At 40.1% G+C, this 15291-nt stretch overlaps 1 protein-coding gene across 4 annotated transcripts in view; it reads right to left on the bottom strand.

Moving 5' to 3' along the window:
* TAPT1 (transmembrane anterior posterior transformation 1) overlaps window positions 1-15291 on the bottom strand; it is a 112560-nt gene that overhangs the window by 31095 nt on the left and 66174 nt on the right. For all 4 annotated transcript variants that reach the window (XM_005296157.5, XM_005296155.5, XM_005296156.5 and 1 more), the window contains 5 exons: window positions 14831-14966; window positions 12698-12795; window positions 12334-12403; window positions 4689-4769; window positions 3362-3471 (listed from right to left, as the gene is read on the bottom strand). In XM_005296157.5, the coding sequence (XP_005296214.3) occupies window positions 3362-3471; window positions 4689-4769; window positions 12334-12403; window positions 12698-12795; window positions 14831-14966 (495 nt within the window). The remainder of the gene's footprint in view (window positions 1-3361; window positions 3472-4688; window positions 4770-12333; window positions 12404-12697; window positions 12796-14830; window positions 14967-15291) is intronic.

The following is a 15291-nucleotide window of genomic DNA, read 5'->3' as shown; positions in this document are numbered from 1 at the left end:
AAAAAAACCCTGGGGACAGTGTAAAGGCTGAAGGATAGTACTCTGTATTGGAAATGCTGTTTCCCTAGGGTGAATCTCAGGAATCTTCTGTGTGATGGGTGGATTGTAATATGAAAATAAGTGTCCTGAAGGTCGAGGGCCAAGAGCCAAGCTCCCTTCTCTAATGCCGGAATTACTGTGGTTAGAGTCACTATTTTGAAACGTTGCATTCTCACGAATTTGCTGAGTTTTCGTAAATCCAGGATGGGTCTCCACCCAACAGTCTTTTTATGAGTTAGTAAAAAAAATAATGTGTATAAAAACCTCTCCCCTTGTGTTGCACTGGTATGGGTTCCATGGTACCTAATTGGACAAGGTGGTTTACTTCCTGTTGTAACGGGTGCTCGTAAGAGTGGTCCCTGAAGGAGGACGGGAAGTGGGGTGGGTAGGTGAGATAGAAGTAAAGGGACTGGAGCAGCCCTTCTGGATAATCTCTAAAACCCATTTGTCTGTTGTGATGGTGTTCCAGACTGGGTAGTATGGTGAGAGGTGGCCTCCGAAAGGGTGGCGGACTGTTTCCGATTCCGGAGTCAGAGAGTGTGGAGGGTCTCAAGCCCATGACCACACCTTCAAAATGATTGTCTAGAGGTGGATGGTTGAGATGTCAAAGGTTGATCTTGGTTCTGCCAATGTCTATGCTGTCTTTGTTTACGCAGTTGGTTGTACGGTCTTTGGGGCTGAGAGTATGGGGTAGCCTGGAAACTCTGGTTGTAAAACCTGCCTTATTTTTGTTTGCAGGTACGTAGATGCCCAGGGTTTTTAAGGTTGCCCTGGAATACTTTAAGGTCTGTAAGGACACATCAGTTTTGTCAGCTAATAGTTTTTGACCCTAGAAGGGTAAGTCCTCAACCGTTGCCTGGACCTCCCTTGAGAATCCAGAAACATGGAGCCAGGATGCACAGCGCATGATCACGGATGTGGCAATGGATTATGCTGCCGTGTCTGCAGAGTCAAGGGAGTCCTGTAGGGCTGTCCTGGCAATGAGACACCCCTCAGAAATGTTTGCCTTATATTTTTCTTTTTTATCATCTGGCAAATTTTCAATAAATTCTGACATTTTGGAGAACAGATTGTGTGTATAGTTAGCCAGCAGGGCTATGTGGAACTAAAGTATAGATGAGGAATAGGCTTTCCACCCAAAAAGGTCTAGCCTTTTCCATTCCTTATCCTATGGGGTCGTTCGGGACTGGTGTTGTTTCCCCTCTTGATTGACTGCCTCCACCACTAAGGAGTTTGGAGTGAGGTGTGTAAATAAAAATTCAGCTCCTTTTGCGAGCACATAATAGGGAGTAGTCAGCTGGGTTAGTATTGATCTGGATGGGGTGCCCTTGGTGTCGAGTAGAGGAAATTCAGGCATTGAGGCCACTATTAGGTCTGCATGCCTCAGGAATTGCTGCGGTACCGTGAGGCTCGGTGCTGTAGATGGCATGGTGGACGGCCCAGGAGCATGATTGGAAACTGCCGGTGCCGAGGATTTATAGCTGTGCAGCATAGGTACAGCAGGTGGTGCCATTGTACTGCTTGGGCAGAGATCTCGGTGGATGCCGAGTTGGAAGGTTTCACTTTAGCGTGTGAACCTCCATAAGAGCTTGCCCACATAGTGTCTTTAGCTTGTCGGGAACGCTCGGTGCCAGACGTTCCCAGTGCCTTGCGGTCCGGCGCTCTTGGTGCTGTCAGTACTGGGGCAGATTTTTCAGTTGGAGATCACTTTCTTTTGGGCAACTCTTGGTGTGGGGATGTCTATGACCACTTTTTTGTAGCCTTTCTAGGAGCAGGCTCCTTAGCAACAGGCTCCTGTTGTTGGAGCAGAGCTCCTGTCAGAGGCTGCTGCTGGCAACTGTTGGCCAGGGAGTGACTTGGACTCAGGGTTGGGGGCTGGCCTGAGGAATTTCTCCATCACGAGGAGCTTCACTTGGAGATCCCTGGCTTTTCTTGTCTTAGTTGCCAGCTTTCTGCAGTGTGGTCACTTTTGAGTAATGTGTGTCTTGCAGAGGCAGCAGACACACCGAGCGTGGCTGTCAGAGACCAGTATTGAGAGTCTGCAAGTCAGGCAGCATTTAAAACCAGCTGAGCGTGGCATGCCTGAGAGAATTGGTTCTTAGAGAAAAACAGGGGTAAACCCTGTTTGAGGCTAAGGCTGTAGGCCTGCTGGAGAGATGGGTGGATAGGGAAGGTAGACTGGAAAAAAAACTTGTTTTTGATGAAATTAAAGAAATTAGAGTAGGGCAAGGGGATAGGGAAGCTAACTACAACTAAGCTAACATTACCACGATGAATTATCTACTATACATTTTTTCTGAACTAAGAGAGGGCGCTGCTGATCACTCTGACTCAAGCCAAAGACGGTAGAGAAGAAACTGGGGTAAGGTTGCCTGCGCACCACTATGTAACTGCTTGGAGCGGTGTGAGATGGCTACGGCGCATGCGTGGCCCAACCAGGCACTGTTACCACAAATCTCCAATTACAATCACGGGGCATCAAGACACCTAAAGTGGAGCACCCACAGGGTCACTTCTCGAAGAACAATTCTTTTGTTAACCTAGCAGCCTACACTACAGGTTAGATTGGCTTAAATACACCACTCAGAGGTGTGGATTTTTCACAATGCTGAGTGACGTATTTAAGCAGAAAATTTTCTAGTGCAGACCAGGCCTAAGACAAATATATCATGTGTAGTCATGCTAGCATACAACATAACACAATTTCATCTAGTACATTAAAGAAGGCCTACATACCATATATGCCCCAAGAAATTACAGGAATGGGAAACCAACATTAACCTACTTTATATTCTGTGCTGCAGGGACAGAAGAGAAAAAAAAAATTTCTGATCTTAGTTTCCATCTTTAAAAATACACTGAAACAGAAAGATTCAATAGTCCCACAGAGAAATAGATTTTTCTAAAACATGAATTGTATCTCACAATCCATTTTGTTTAGAAAAACGTACATGCTCTGGGTGACTAAAGTAAAATATAAACATTACCTTTATGTTTTCTTGACCTAGCAACTGCCCCAAAAATGATCTGCAAATTATGTGAATTGTGGCTGTTACACAACAGTCAAGTTTAATTTATGGATCTGGAACTATAAATTTAGAAGCAGAGGTGTTTCAGGCACATTAAATTCATCCTCAGAAGTGCACTGTTAACAAGAAAATAATTACTGGAGTTTTATTAAATGGCTTTTTAAACTCTAATAACAAAAAAAAATCCATATTTTCTGCATTAGACAATCTTTTTCTACATCTTATAGCTGTCTTAAAAACAGAGTAAATCACAACTAGAGCAAACATGTTTAGAAGTCCAATAGTATACCTACATCTGCTGTAATGTCATTGAATTTTGTTATAAATGCATGTTTCACAATATCCACTGCAATTTCTGATGCAATGACCATGCAAACATCTGGAAACAACACCCAGAGGTGATCTGAAGGTTAGGAAAAAATTAAAAATCAGTTATACTGTACAATTTGATCCCATAAGTAAAGAAAACTTGCAATTACTGCTTAGCACAGCAGTCAAACTTTCAAAGGTACAAAGCATTATATATATATCTATATTTATAATCTCAAATGAATGGGTGCCTTGCAGAGATGAATTCCCACCACAGTATCTACTCTGGAGAATTATTTGCATTAGGCCGTGGCTACACTCGAAACTTCAAAGCGCTGCCGCGAGAGCGCTCCCACGGCAGCGCTTTGAAATGCGAGTGTGGTCGCGTGCCAGCTCTGGGAGAGAGCTCTCCCAGTGCTGCAGGTACTCCACCTCCACAAGGTATTTACACTGGAGCTTTACAGCACTGTAACTTGCTGTGCTCAGGGGGATGTTGTTTCACACCCGAGTGAGGCAGTTGCAGCGCTGTAAAGCACCGGTGTAGCCATAGCCTTAGCCTTAGCATAGCATACAAAGACCCTAAGGAGGACCAGGCTCTGTTGTGCTAGACCCTGCACTGTAAGGCCTTATCTTCACTAGGACAAAAGGTATGTTTTTTAACATGTGCTAGCTATCATGGGTTAAAACTTAGTGTAGACAAAGCAGTTGCAGTTTAACATGTTATCAGGTTAATGTAAATCCATTGGCCAACATGCGTTAAAAAACACCTTTTGTCCTAGAGAAAAAGGCACAGAATCAGGCCCTACATCACTAAATACATTTCCAACCTGCTACAGTAGAACAAACACCAATGTTTATTTGAATTAAGCATTTAAAAAATAACAAAGTTTAATTAATATTAAAATCAAGATGGAAACATATTTTCAGTTTTATACTTGGTTCCTTTCTTGCCAGCATAAGAAAATAACTACACTTTTCTAACAGGATTTCTTACTGGTAGATACAAAAATATAAAAAAATGTAACTCAAAACTCTGCAAAACACATCAATGTTTATTTACAGTGCAAGGGGATAAGCTATCAATGGAATCACAATCCACAGAAAATGGAATAGTTTACAGATTATTCAGGTCTTGTGATCTGAGGTCATAGGAGTCTGATTTTAAGAGTACTGCTTGCTTTTTGACTTTCAGATTGCTGTGTTGAGCAAAGGGGTACGTATGATTGTCTTACATGTGTACCTGTAGTATTGTAATTACATACTAACAAGTGTATAATTTAAAAATTACATGTTTTTCAATAGCGTCATTACCTGGATTCCATGAGAACTGTTCCATATTTCTTAGACATACTATCAATAATAGCACATAGTTGGTGAATCTCTCCTTTATATCTGAAAAAAAAAAATCAACTGTCAACTCCAAATAAAATAGTTATTTATATGTATTATGGTAGTGCCATTGTACTAGGCACTGGACACACAGTAAGAGCCAATATTTGCCCGAAATTGCTCAATCAGATTCAGAAGGACAAAACACAGTTTGTCACTTCAAGTAATTTGCAGCTCAAACTCCTGCTTCCTCTAGAGTAGGCAGAGATCAGACACATCAAAGGGGTGATATGGACTCGGTGCTCCAGTGAAACTGAATGGCCTTAAGTGAATTGATTGCACCATATTTAGAAGATCTCTAGTAGTCTGTCCCGAAGCAGCATTAAAAGCAAGCTGGAAGAAGCTGTCAGTTCTCGTCTCATTAAGGTAAAATATGGTGCAAAAAGGCAATCAAAGCTTGATATTGAATCATTTGCCATGCCGGATCAGATCATGTGTCCTCCACTTTGATAACCTGCCTAAGGCAACAATTAATAGTAATAAGTTACATGATAAGGCCAAGTTTATGAGGTCTTCTACTCAGCTTGCTAGCACTTCTGTTTGGATGTAACACAATAACTTTGGAACACTGCATCCAATCAATTCCAACACTTCAGCGAAATTTTCTAAGCATCAGTGGGCAGAACCCTACTGATTTTGGTGAAAGAAAAAAAAATCGGAAAAACAGAAGGGGGAAATGGATGACACCTGGAGACCCTGGCACACATCTGGTTAGCAGAGATAGCAGCTTCAACTGCCTCAGTAATGATCCATAGATCGAAGAACTTGAAAGCAGCCATTATCACATTCCAGCTTAATACCCCTCATTTCAGCTCTTCCTAGCCTGCCAATAAAGTTTCAAAATACTCACGCCTTGAAGGAGAGAGAGAGAGATAAGCATGGTGAGGTAGAAGGAGAGGAAATGGAGAGGTATGGTGGAAGGGAATGCACACAGAACTCCTGGCATGGGGGACACTGACACACAGAGCCTCTGGTATGGGGGAAGAATTGAGGACAGAGGGAAGTGGGGCTACACACAGCCCCTGGCATGGGGATACTGGAGGACACAGAATCCCTTTCACAGGAGAGAGAGACAGAGAGTTGGAAGGGGTTGTAGCGAGTCCCTGAAGTAGAGATGGAAGGGATGACGCTTGTGGGGGAATGCATGAAGCCATTAGTGTGTACAATGATTTTGGCCCACAGAAGTAACGAAGGGTGCAAATGCCTAGTTTCTAAACTGCTTGAGTCAAGAGACCATTCCAATTAAGACCAGGTAAAAAGCATACTTTTTATGTACAGTTCAATATACCAGGTATTATAGCAGGACCAGCATCTAAATGATGTAAGTTTTTCCAAGGACAATTCTACAAGAAAGCTTAGGAATAACCAGGCACCATTAGTGTTCATGTGCATTCTGATGTACTTTGGCTTATATTTGATACATCAGCACCACAAAAATGATCCTGCAGTTTTCAAGCGACCATTAAATAAATACTCTCTCTTTTACTGAACAAAAGAATTATGAAATCCTTTGCTCTCTGTCTCGTATGTTGTGTAGGAACATTTGATCAATATGTAATGTTTCATTAAAATACAACATTGTAAAAAACGATACTCAAGACTCCACCATTGATATTACAAAAATATATGAAAACTGTGAAGGGAAAAATTCCAAAATTTGAGAAAGCATTCTAAAATATGGATCCTCAATGAAATCTGAAGTGGCCACAACAGGTCCCATGCACACCCTCCACCCCAAATTGTGTTCAATATGTGATGGCGCCCCATACCCTGTGTTAGGGGACACAGGAGAAGAGGTAGGCAGTGATCCTAAAGATCTGCTATTTTTGTTGTTCTTGTAGATGGACACTGTCCCACTTTCTGTCTCTCCCTGAGTTCTTCCTCTGCTCAAGGTGCCTTCTCTTCTTATCCTTTCCCTCTTAACTGCCACAACTGTTGAAGGGACAAGATGGGTAAGGTAATATCTTTTATTGGACCAACTTCTGTTGGTGAGAGACACACAAGCTTTCGAGCTTACACAGAGGTCTTCTTCAGGTCTGGGAAATGAAGGCCATGTCTACACTATAAAATTAAGCTGACTTAACTTATGTCGGCATACAGCTGCCACAGTAATCACATCGCTTGCATGTGTCTACACTTTACTCCTTGTGTCTTCAGTGTGCATACTCACCAGGAGTGCTTTTATTGATTGTACTGTTGGCGTGGGACATTGTGGAATGGCTCCTGAAAGCCAGTAACAAACATAAGCAATGAGGTGTCTACACTGACACTGCATCAACCTAGACACTACGCTGCTTATGGAGGTAGAGTTATTAAGTTGGCATAGCGGGGCAGTTACGTTGGTCAAGTGAAATTTTAATAGTAGATGCTTCCTTAGTTGAGTCAACATAAGCTGCCTTGCATCGACCTAACTCTGGAGTGTACAGCAGACCTCAAATAGGTCTACCTGGGAAGTTCCACAGAGCAGTAAGATGGACTTGGCAATATCCAGAAATAGAGACCACTCATGGTGATTGGAGAAAGTCCTGCTCAGTCAACCCACCAATGTGTTCTGCTTCCCTGGAAGGTAAACAACTCTGAGATGAACTGGTTATGCAAAAGATCCGGAGGCAGATTGCTGCCTGTCAGAGCTGTCTCGAGTGTGCCCCTTCTCTGTCTGTTTATGTAAAACATGGTTGCAAAGTTGTTTGTTAGAATCAGCAAACTCTTTCTTGGAGGACGGCTGAACAGATCTTAACTCTCTGATATTTCTGAGAGTCATTAGATCCTGAGGTGCCCAGAGACCATCAGTCTGCAGGGACCCTCCAACTCAGGTCTGATGCATCTGTAACTAAAATGGAGGGCTGGTAGGGAGGAGAGGGGTAAAGTTACCCGACACAGGACTTGAAGGGGTTAAGGTGGCTAGGTAGGCCAATTAAATGCCCAGGCTTCCCCTGGAGGAGGAGCCAGGGGGCAGCAATTAATCAGATGAGGCTCAGCTGGACAGGAACAGGAGGGGCCTATAGAAAGCTCAGGAGCCGAGAACAGCTGGGGGACTGCAGGGAAGGAGTCTGCAGTCACTCCCTGGGAAAAGGAAGGTGTGTTCGGGTCTATACAAGCAAGTACCCTACAGTTACTCTCTGGTAGGAGGGAGTTTGGGCTGGCAAATGCAGAAAAGTAGAAATTGCTCAGGGGAAAAGGAGCAAGGGACAGGATAGGGCAGACTTTGGCTGCTAATGAAAGGGCCCGAGTTGGAACCCAGAGCAGAGGGTGGGTCCAGGTTCACCTACCAGCCACTGGGGAAGTGGCACAGACCAATTAGTGGAAAGTGGACTCTTGGGACAGTTTGATACCTCGGAAGGGGGAAACATGCAGTGACCCGGCCTGAGGGCCAAGTCGTGAAGGAGCACCTAGAGTTGCAGAGATGGGTAGAAAGACCCCCATAGCTTCAGTGTATACGTAAACTGAAGCCAGGAAAAGTTGTCACTGTTTATGATCATGTTTGCTGGGAGGGTAGGGGAAAAGGAACTACCCTGACAGGGCACTTACTTTTTCAAGCTAATGATAGCTGTGTGTATGTTAAAGCCACCACATTGCAAGACATACATTTTAATCTCACTACAGCTGCAGGCAATCATATTATTTACTGGCCTGCAGAGAGAATTTTGCAAGTAGCCCTTAGGTTCCAGATACCCTTTAATTGGACCAGCTTAGTGCCTGATCGATTTTAAAATTTGCTTTCACTGTTACCAGAGGTTCAAAGAATCTCTGAAATACAAGGGCAAATTCACATGCTTCAAAATATATATCAAGTTGAAAAGTATGCCTTTCAGACAGCTTAGAGTGTGTCTACTTTATGTACTAAGTATGATGCATTGTGCTTTATGACTAAAACTGTACAACAATCCCATCATATTATTGCTATGGGAATGTTATTGCTTGTATTGTTATCAGTTAGCTTAGGATTATGTTATTGTTGTTGTAAAGGACGTACTAATAGTAATACCTTTCATGTCCATGCTAATCATGCATTGTCAATACATCCAATCAAAACCCCTAAGGCTGAAGCATCTGATGTAGCATCTGAATTCCAAGACTTAATGCAAATAGAGATTTGAGAATGTTTGTTGTACAGTAGTACAAAAGGGGCGGGGGGTGGAAGCAGAGGAAGAACTGACAGGAAGGGGATTGCAATGCATGATAGTTTGTTAGCAAGAGTCAGGCTAACTGTAACCCTAATAACGTGAGATTTGTAGAAGCGAGGATTGTGTGAGGCGAGTGGGAAAGAACTGTGTGAGAAGTTGTTGCAACCTTGTGTAGATAATGTGCAGACAATATGGAATGTAGACTAAGAGTCTACATAAGTGAGAAAAACAAGATATCAGAATGACCTATGTATAAACAAAATGCAGCTGTTGCTTTTCATTGTCTGTAACAAAAGGTATAAATGCTTGCTGTAATTGTTTACCTGTTGAGAGACCTGCCCAGGAGGGGGAGACCCTGTGTCCTGGTGCACTCTCTCCCTTTATGTAGCTGCTTAAGAGAATAAAGTATCTGACTTTGCTGTACCCAACAAAAGAGTGAGAACGCTCTCCCACCAACATAGCGCTATCTACACGTTCGGGTTCGGTCAGTATAACTATGTTGCTCAGGGGTGTGGATTTTTCACACCCCTGAGCGATTCAGTTATACCGATATAGGTATGTAGTATAGACCAGACTTGAGAGATATAGCTATACTGACCTAACCCCCAGAGTAGATAGCTACAGCCTCCTGGGGAGGTGGATTACTTATGTAGACAGGAGAACTCCTCCCATTGGCATAGGCAGTGTCTACACTGAAGCACTGCAGCTATGCTGCTGTAGCATTTTAAGTGCAGACATACCCGTTGATGTTTTAATACTTTGGTGATACAAGTCAGAATTTCCACAGTAAGCTAACACAAAATGTGCTACTGTTTCACTGCATGCAATTGAAGCTATCGAACCACAAGTGGAAAGGGGCTAATACCAAATATACAAACAATCTTACAAATTGATTTGCCAGACAGTAAGTGCAAATTGCAGTGCTTAATTTAGTGCTCTCTATACTGTTGGAAAAGTATTATGGTACATCTGAAACTCTAAACACACATGGAGAGCTTAGAAAACTTGCTTTTTTCTCTTTTTAGGCATACAATATGTGGTGATTCATTAAAGTTCTATGAATCATTTCAGGAAAAGTTAGCTATCAATTTGAAGAGAATAAACTCACTTGTTTTGTGCACTCTTGCATGCACTCATCTGTTTCTATACCCATCTGGCATAATGCATGGCCTCACTTCGCCCCATGGCTAGGAGCGAAACTTGACATTGCCATTACAGATCATTGCTAACAGTGCCCAACAATAAAACAGAATAAATGAGAAATGGTTGATAATCATAGCCTCTAATCTATTTTAAGTAGAACTCCACTAACTTAAGAACCATGATTGGGACCCTGAAAATCATAAGACCAAACAAAAACCGAGCTGGGTGAATATTACAAATAAACTTGAGTGAATACTCAGAAATTAAGAGAGAATTTGTTTTGGCCTTGCTCAGGCCCGTTTTTATGTTCACTTTGTGAACATTCCAGCAATCCAGTTTTACTTGCACAAAGACTCGCATTAAGCAGATTTTAATTACACGTCACATTTCATTCTTTAAAGTTGATATTTAAAATTGGCCACCAGAAATTATCACCACTAGCACTGGATAAGAGTTCCTTCCAACATGGCTGAAGAGTATCAATTTTTTAGCTTTCACAGACTTCTAATAAAAAAGACAAGTTTAATATAATACGAGAATTATTTAAATTTATTGTTTTATTATTCTACTATGTTTACTCATGTATCACCTCTTATCCAAGAATTTAAAGATACCATGAAAACAAACATTAACTGAAGTAGTATCACACCGATTTTCCAGAGGGATAAAGTCACTGAAGCAGACACAAATCATCTTGTTCAGAGTCAAAAAGCAAGTAATTGGCAGACCTAAGAACCCAGTCACCTGCACTAGACATATTCCCCTCCAGAAGTGAAGATTGTGACAGAGCTGTGATCTTAGTGTCTCACATACACAAGTCAGATATTCAAATGATAAAGCAGTTTGCTAAAATCTAACTCTTGGAACACTTCAAATGATCCATTTTACATTAAGTTTTACAGTTAATCATTGGTTTAGTTTCTTTACTAAAGCCTGATTTAAAGGAAAGTATCTTCTTCATTTAAAAGTTGAGAGAGTGTCAAAGAGAAAATTAAAGCTTTTTATTTAATGTGTGATTGTGTGCATCTGTGCACTCATATATAATTTTTAATTTTAACTCTTGCGTATCACATATGCATGAAATGAAGAACTGATAGACAAAAGATTCTTTTTTCTAAGGTTAATGCACTGCACCTGTATGAGGAGATACCAGGAATAAAGAGCCCCTTAACATCACTTCAACATCATACTATATCTCAAAGCATCAAAAAAATATTTTTCCTAACTAGGTACTGAAATTAATATGAAAATTTCTACTGTCCACCTGAAATATTATGACAAAAGTACTTAAGTCAAAGGATAGTTGAGACTTCTCTTCCCGGGACAATCTTTCTAATCTAGAGAGTTTCCAAATTTCAATACATTCAGCAACATAATCATGAACCCCAGATGCACAGTTTGTGTTCTTTAGCGGCTTGTCTATACAGTGTGTTAGTTTGCACTAGAGGGGTGTAAATTAGTGTACGCTAGCATGTCGTGTACTAACTGGCCTGAGTTGACCTTGCTGGCTTACACTAAAAATTCTAGTGAGCGTTTGAAACAGGACTACATTAACATCCAGTAGGAAACTTTTAGTGTGTGTTAGCAGGGTCCGCACAGGTCAATTGGTGAGCAACATACTAGTGTGCACTAGAATTTACATCCCTCTAGCACGGACTAACATACCATATAGACAAGACCTAAGCCTCCTGTGGTCTTAATTTTATCTAACGTGCAGATCTACGGTTCTTTCTGACATGCTCTAAAAACTACCATGATTTCATAATATACTCTCAAAATACATTTATTTCACTACATTGTTTGCTCATCAGAATAAAACATGATATTGTGCTATGCACATAAGCCCCAGTGATCGCTAACATAGCAGAGGTGTCAGGATACTTGCTAACAAGGGATATATTAAGTGGTATTTAATAATGTTGTGGTCTACCAGTGGTTTCTGAATTTGGCAATAATCTTAAATGGTGTTTGAGTAGGTTAAATGTGTGAATTTTGGAGTGTATTTAAGTAGACAGACAATGCATAGACAGATTCCTGGCATATTTAGGTACTAAAGTGCAAACACAGTTATTTGTGCAAATACAATGTTCCTAAAACTGAATTCTTGGTTTAGTCCTATTAAACAAAGCAGTAATGAAGTGATCTAGAATTCAGGTCTACATTAACAGAAATACAGAGTGCTCAACAGCTACTTCAAGATAATAGCTGTTGTATCAATACCATAAACATAATGGAAGACTATACTTGAAATAACAAATTTGAATTAGTAATATTTTTCTGACCTATGTAAATATACATACCACTGTTTGACATTTGAAAAAGATTGTTCTTCTCAAACTTCTTGAAAACACTTCCTTTTATTTCAACGAACTGTAATTTTAAACACAAACAGTTAGCTTCATTACAGATTATTCATGTGCTATGGAATGTTAATTTTTTTTAATTGAAAGCCAAAGATGATCCAACAATTAATTTATTCAGATGCTATGTTTAGGATAACTGAGGGTATATATACAATTATGAAGTTATACTACTCTCTAGGCATTAAAAATTTGTCCTGTGGAACAATGATGCTAAAATGCACTGTGTCGCTCATAAATGAACGAGATGAACAAGTATTTGCTTATTACTCTGAGGTAAAAATCAAATTTACTTCATACTTACATTATTAGACATCATGATGGTAAGCAGTGACTTGTTGTGGGAGTTGAAGGCTACGTTAAGTGTTGTTGCTTGGACCATTATAAGAATAGCATGCAAGACTGAAAATAGCAGTGTTAAAGAAAATGACATTTGAAAAGTACATTTCTGTACTGTGTTATATTAGCATCATCCAAAACTTTGAAAAAAAATTCAGACAAAGATATTATTTTGTCCTCAAAATTAATAGAAAATACAAAAATATTTCATGCATCACTGAAAAATTAATTCCTGGAGTAGATTAGTAGTTATATAGTACTTGTGGAGGTAAAATTCTCATGGACTTCAATGGGGCCAGGATTTCATCACTGTGTTGATATGCTTTTTACATGAGCACTGTAATAAGATTCTAAGTTATAGCAATTTCTTACACTCAAACCTGTGAGTTTCAGAACTGCTTATATTTCCACAGCATGCTTGTAATATACCACAGCGTTTTACAACGTTAATCACATAATATTAAGTTAAGGCACTGAAGTCCTCTACTAGGCAGTTCATTCTACTCTGATAGAAACAGCATTCTTTTGCAGGTCATGTTCCAGGCTGCATCAAGGTTTCCTGTTTTGAAAGAGCCTAATGTCATCACGTAAGAGAAATGTTAATATAGCCTGAAAGTACTTGAGATGATGGAGTCTGAGTGTGTAACAACTGCTTTGCACACTGTAACTGGCATGTAGTAATTCTGGATCTAGCATTACTGCTGCTGGTTTCTGTACCTCTTGTTGATCTAAGTTAGAGACACCACATCTTGTCAGTCACAGAGAAAAACTGTCACCAGAAGAGCTGCCACAAAAGCACGCCAGTGAAATAGCAGAAGCAGTAATAAATTTAAGTCTAATAAATAAAGCAATGAGGAAAAATAAGCAGGAGAGGGCTCTCCCCTTACTTTCCCTCCCCAAGAAACATTCCAGGAAAAACTCTCTAAGTATAAGGATAGTTAAGCACTTGAATAGGCTTCCAAGGTTGGTTGGGGAACCTCCATCACCAGAGGTTTTTAAGAACAGGTTAGACAAACACCTATCAGGGACAGTCTGATATATGTGGTCCTGCCTCTGTGCAGAGGAATGGATTAGAAGACTTCTTGAGGTTCCTTCCAGCCCTCCATTTCTATGGCTCTATGATTCTTTCCTCTCTGGTAGTTGAGCAAGAGACTGAAATGGGCCCATAGCCATGCATTTTTCCCTATTGAATTCTAAGTGGCAGACAACACTGCACTTAATTATTTTTGAAGAGACAAACATCTATTGGACTCCCAATTCATCATATATCAACAAACGAAAGTCTAGGAACCCATCTGCATGCAATAAGAAAATCTTCTGCCTTGATTTACTTAACATGGCAAAGAAATAAGAACCATTCCCATTGTTTATTGACATTAGAAGACACTACCATAAAGAAGATATGAATTTCCGCCTTATAAAGTTTCTTGCTTCTATAACCCAATTGGGAAGTCAAAGAAGATTGACAGACAAGCTTCTCTGACGGGCACCTCAAGCCAACCTCCACAGTTAAAGAACAACACTGTGTTGCGCGGCTGCATGGGGCAACATCAGGAGAAATACAATATATGAATGTATTTAATCTAGTGACAAACTAGAAAAAAAACCCTAGAGCTGGAGGAGGGAAGCAAAAATAATTGTTAAAGAGTTATCATATTTTTTCAAATATTTTCAAATTAGGAGGGCAATTATGCTGTACCGAAGATAGTAAAATTGATATTTTAAAACCTCTTGTGAGAAAATAATCAATGTAAGCACAACCAATATTCATTCATAGTCCATTTGTTTCCATTTGCTTCACTTTTGGTGTTAGCAAGATCATCAATTGCTGCAAGAGAAATACAACTCTTAACTCACATCTTGGCACGTTAAAAGCGTTTCAATTCACTTTTAAAAAATGAAATACTGTAAATCTTATTCTGAAAATGAATGTGAATATGTAATTTCAGGCAAGCTCAGAAACGTATTCAAATAATTTTACACAATTCTGTTTTAAAATTATTCTTATTTTAATTTATTGAGAAACTCTTTAACCTAATGTACAACAAGCTAAAGAAAATTGTTGCAATTAATTCTGACAAAAAGCAAGGAAGGATACAGACATACAGCACTGCCATGAAAAAGTGTGGAATCACACCTATATGAGCTCTTTTTCTCTCCTTAGGTTCAGTAGCTGTCCAATAAAGGGCATCCAAAATATCTTGCCCAAAAGAGGAAAACAGGCGATCGGCCACCTAAAGAGAGAGACCTTTTAATATTTTAAAACAGTGCTTCTCCTATTAAAATAAGTCATTTAAATACATTGCAATAGTTAAAGCTCAACCCACAAAAAGGGCCTTAGAGGCACAATTTTTTTCATATGATTTTCCTTTTTTGGACACATCATTCCACTGCAAAGCTTTCCCAATGCTATGTTACAGTTGCTTTGTTTATATTCCTAACTGGTCTACTCAACCCTACCATACCTCTCTTTGAGCAGGACTTAATCAGGCACTAGACACCTATTTGATAAGTGCAAAGTAATGCACATTGGAAAAAATAATCCCAACTATAAATACA

Source organism: Chrysemys picta, chromosome 5 (genome assembly GCF_011386835.1).
Source record: "Chrysemys picta bellii isolate R12L10 chromosome 5, ASM1138683v2, whole genome shotgun sequence".
NCBI classification, from domain to species: Eukaryota; Metazoa; Chordata; order Testudines; family Emydidae; genus Chrysemys; species Chrysemys picta.
Note: the sequence above shows the minus strand (reverse complement) of the source record. Positions and strands in the feature narration are given on the sequence as shown.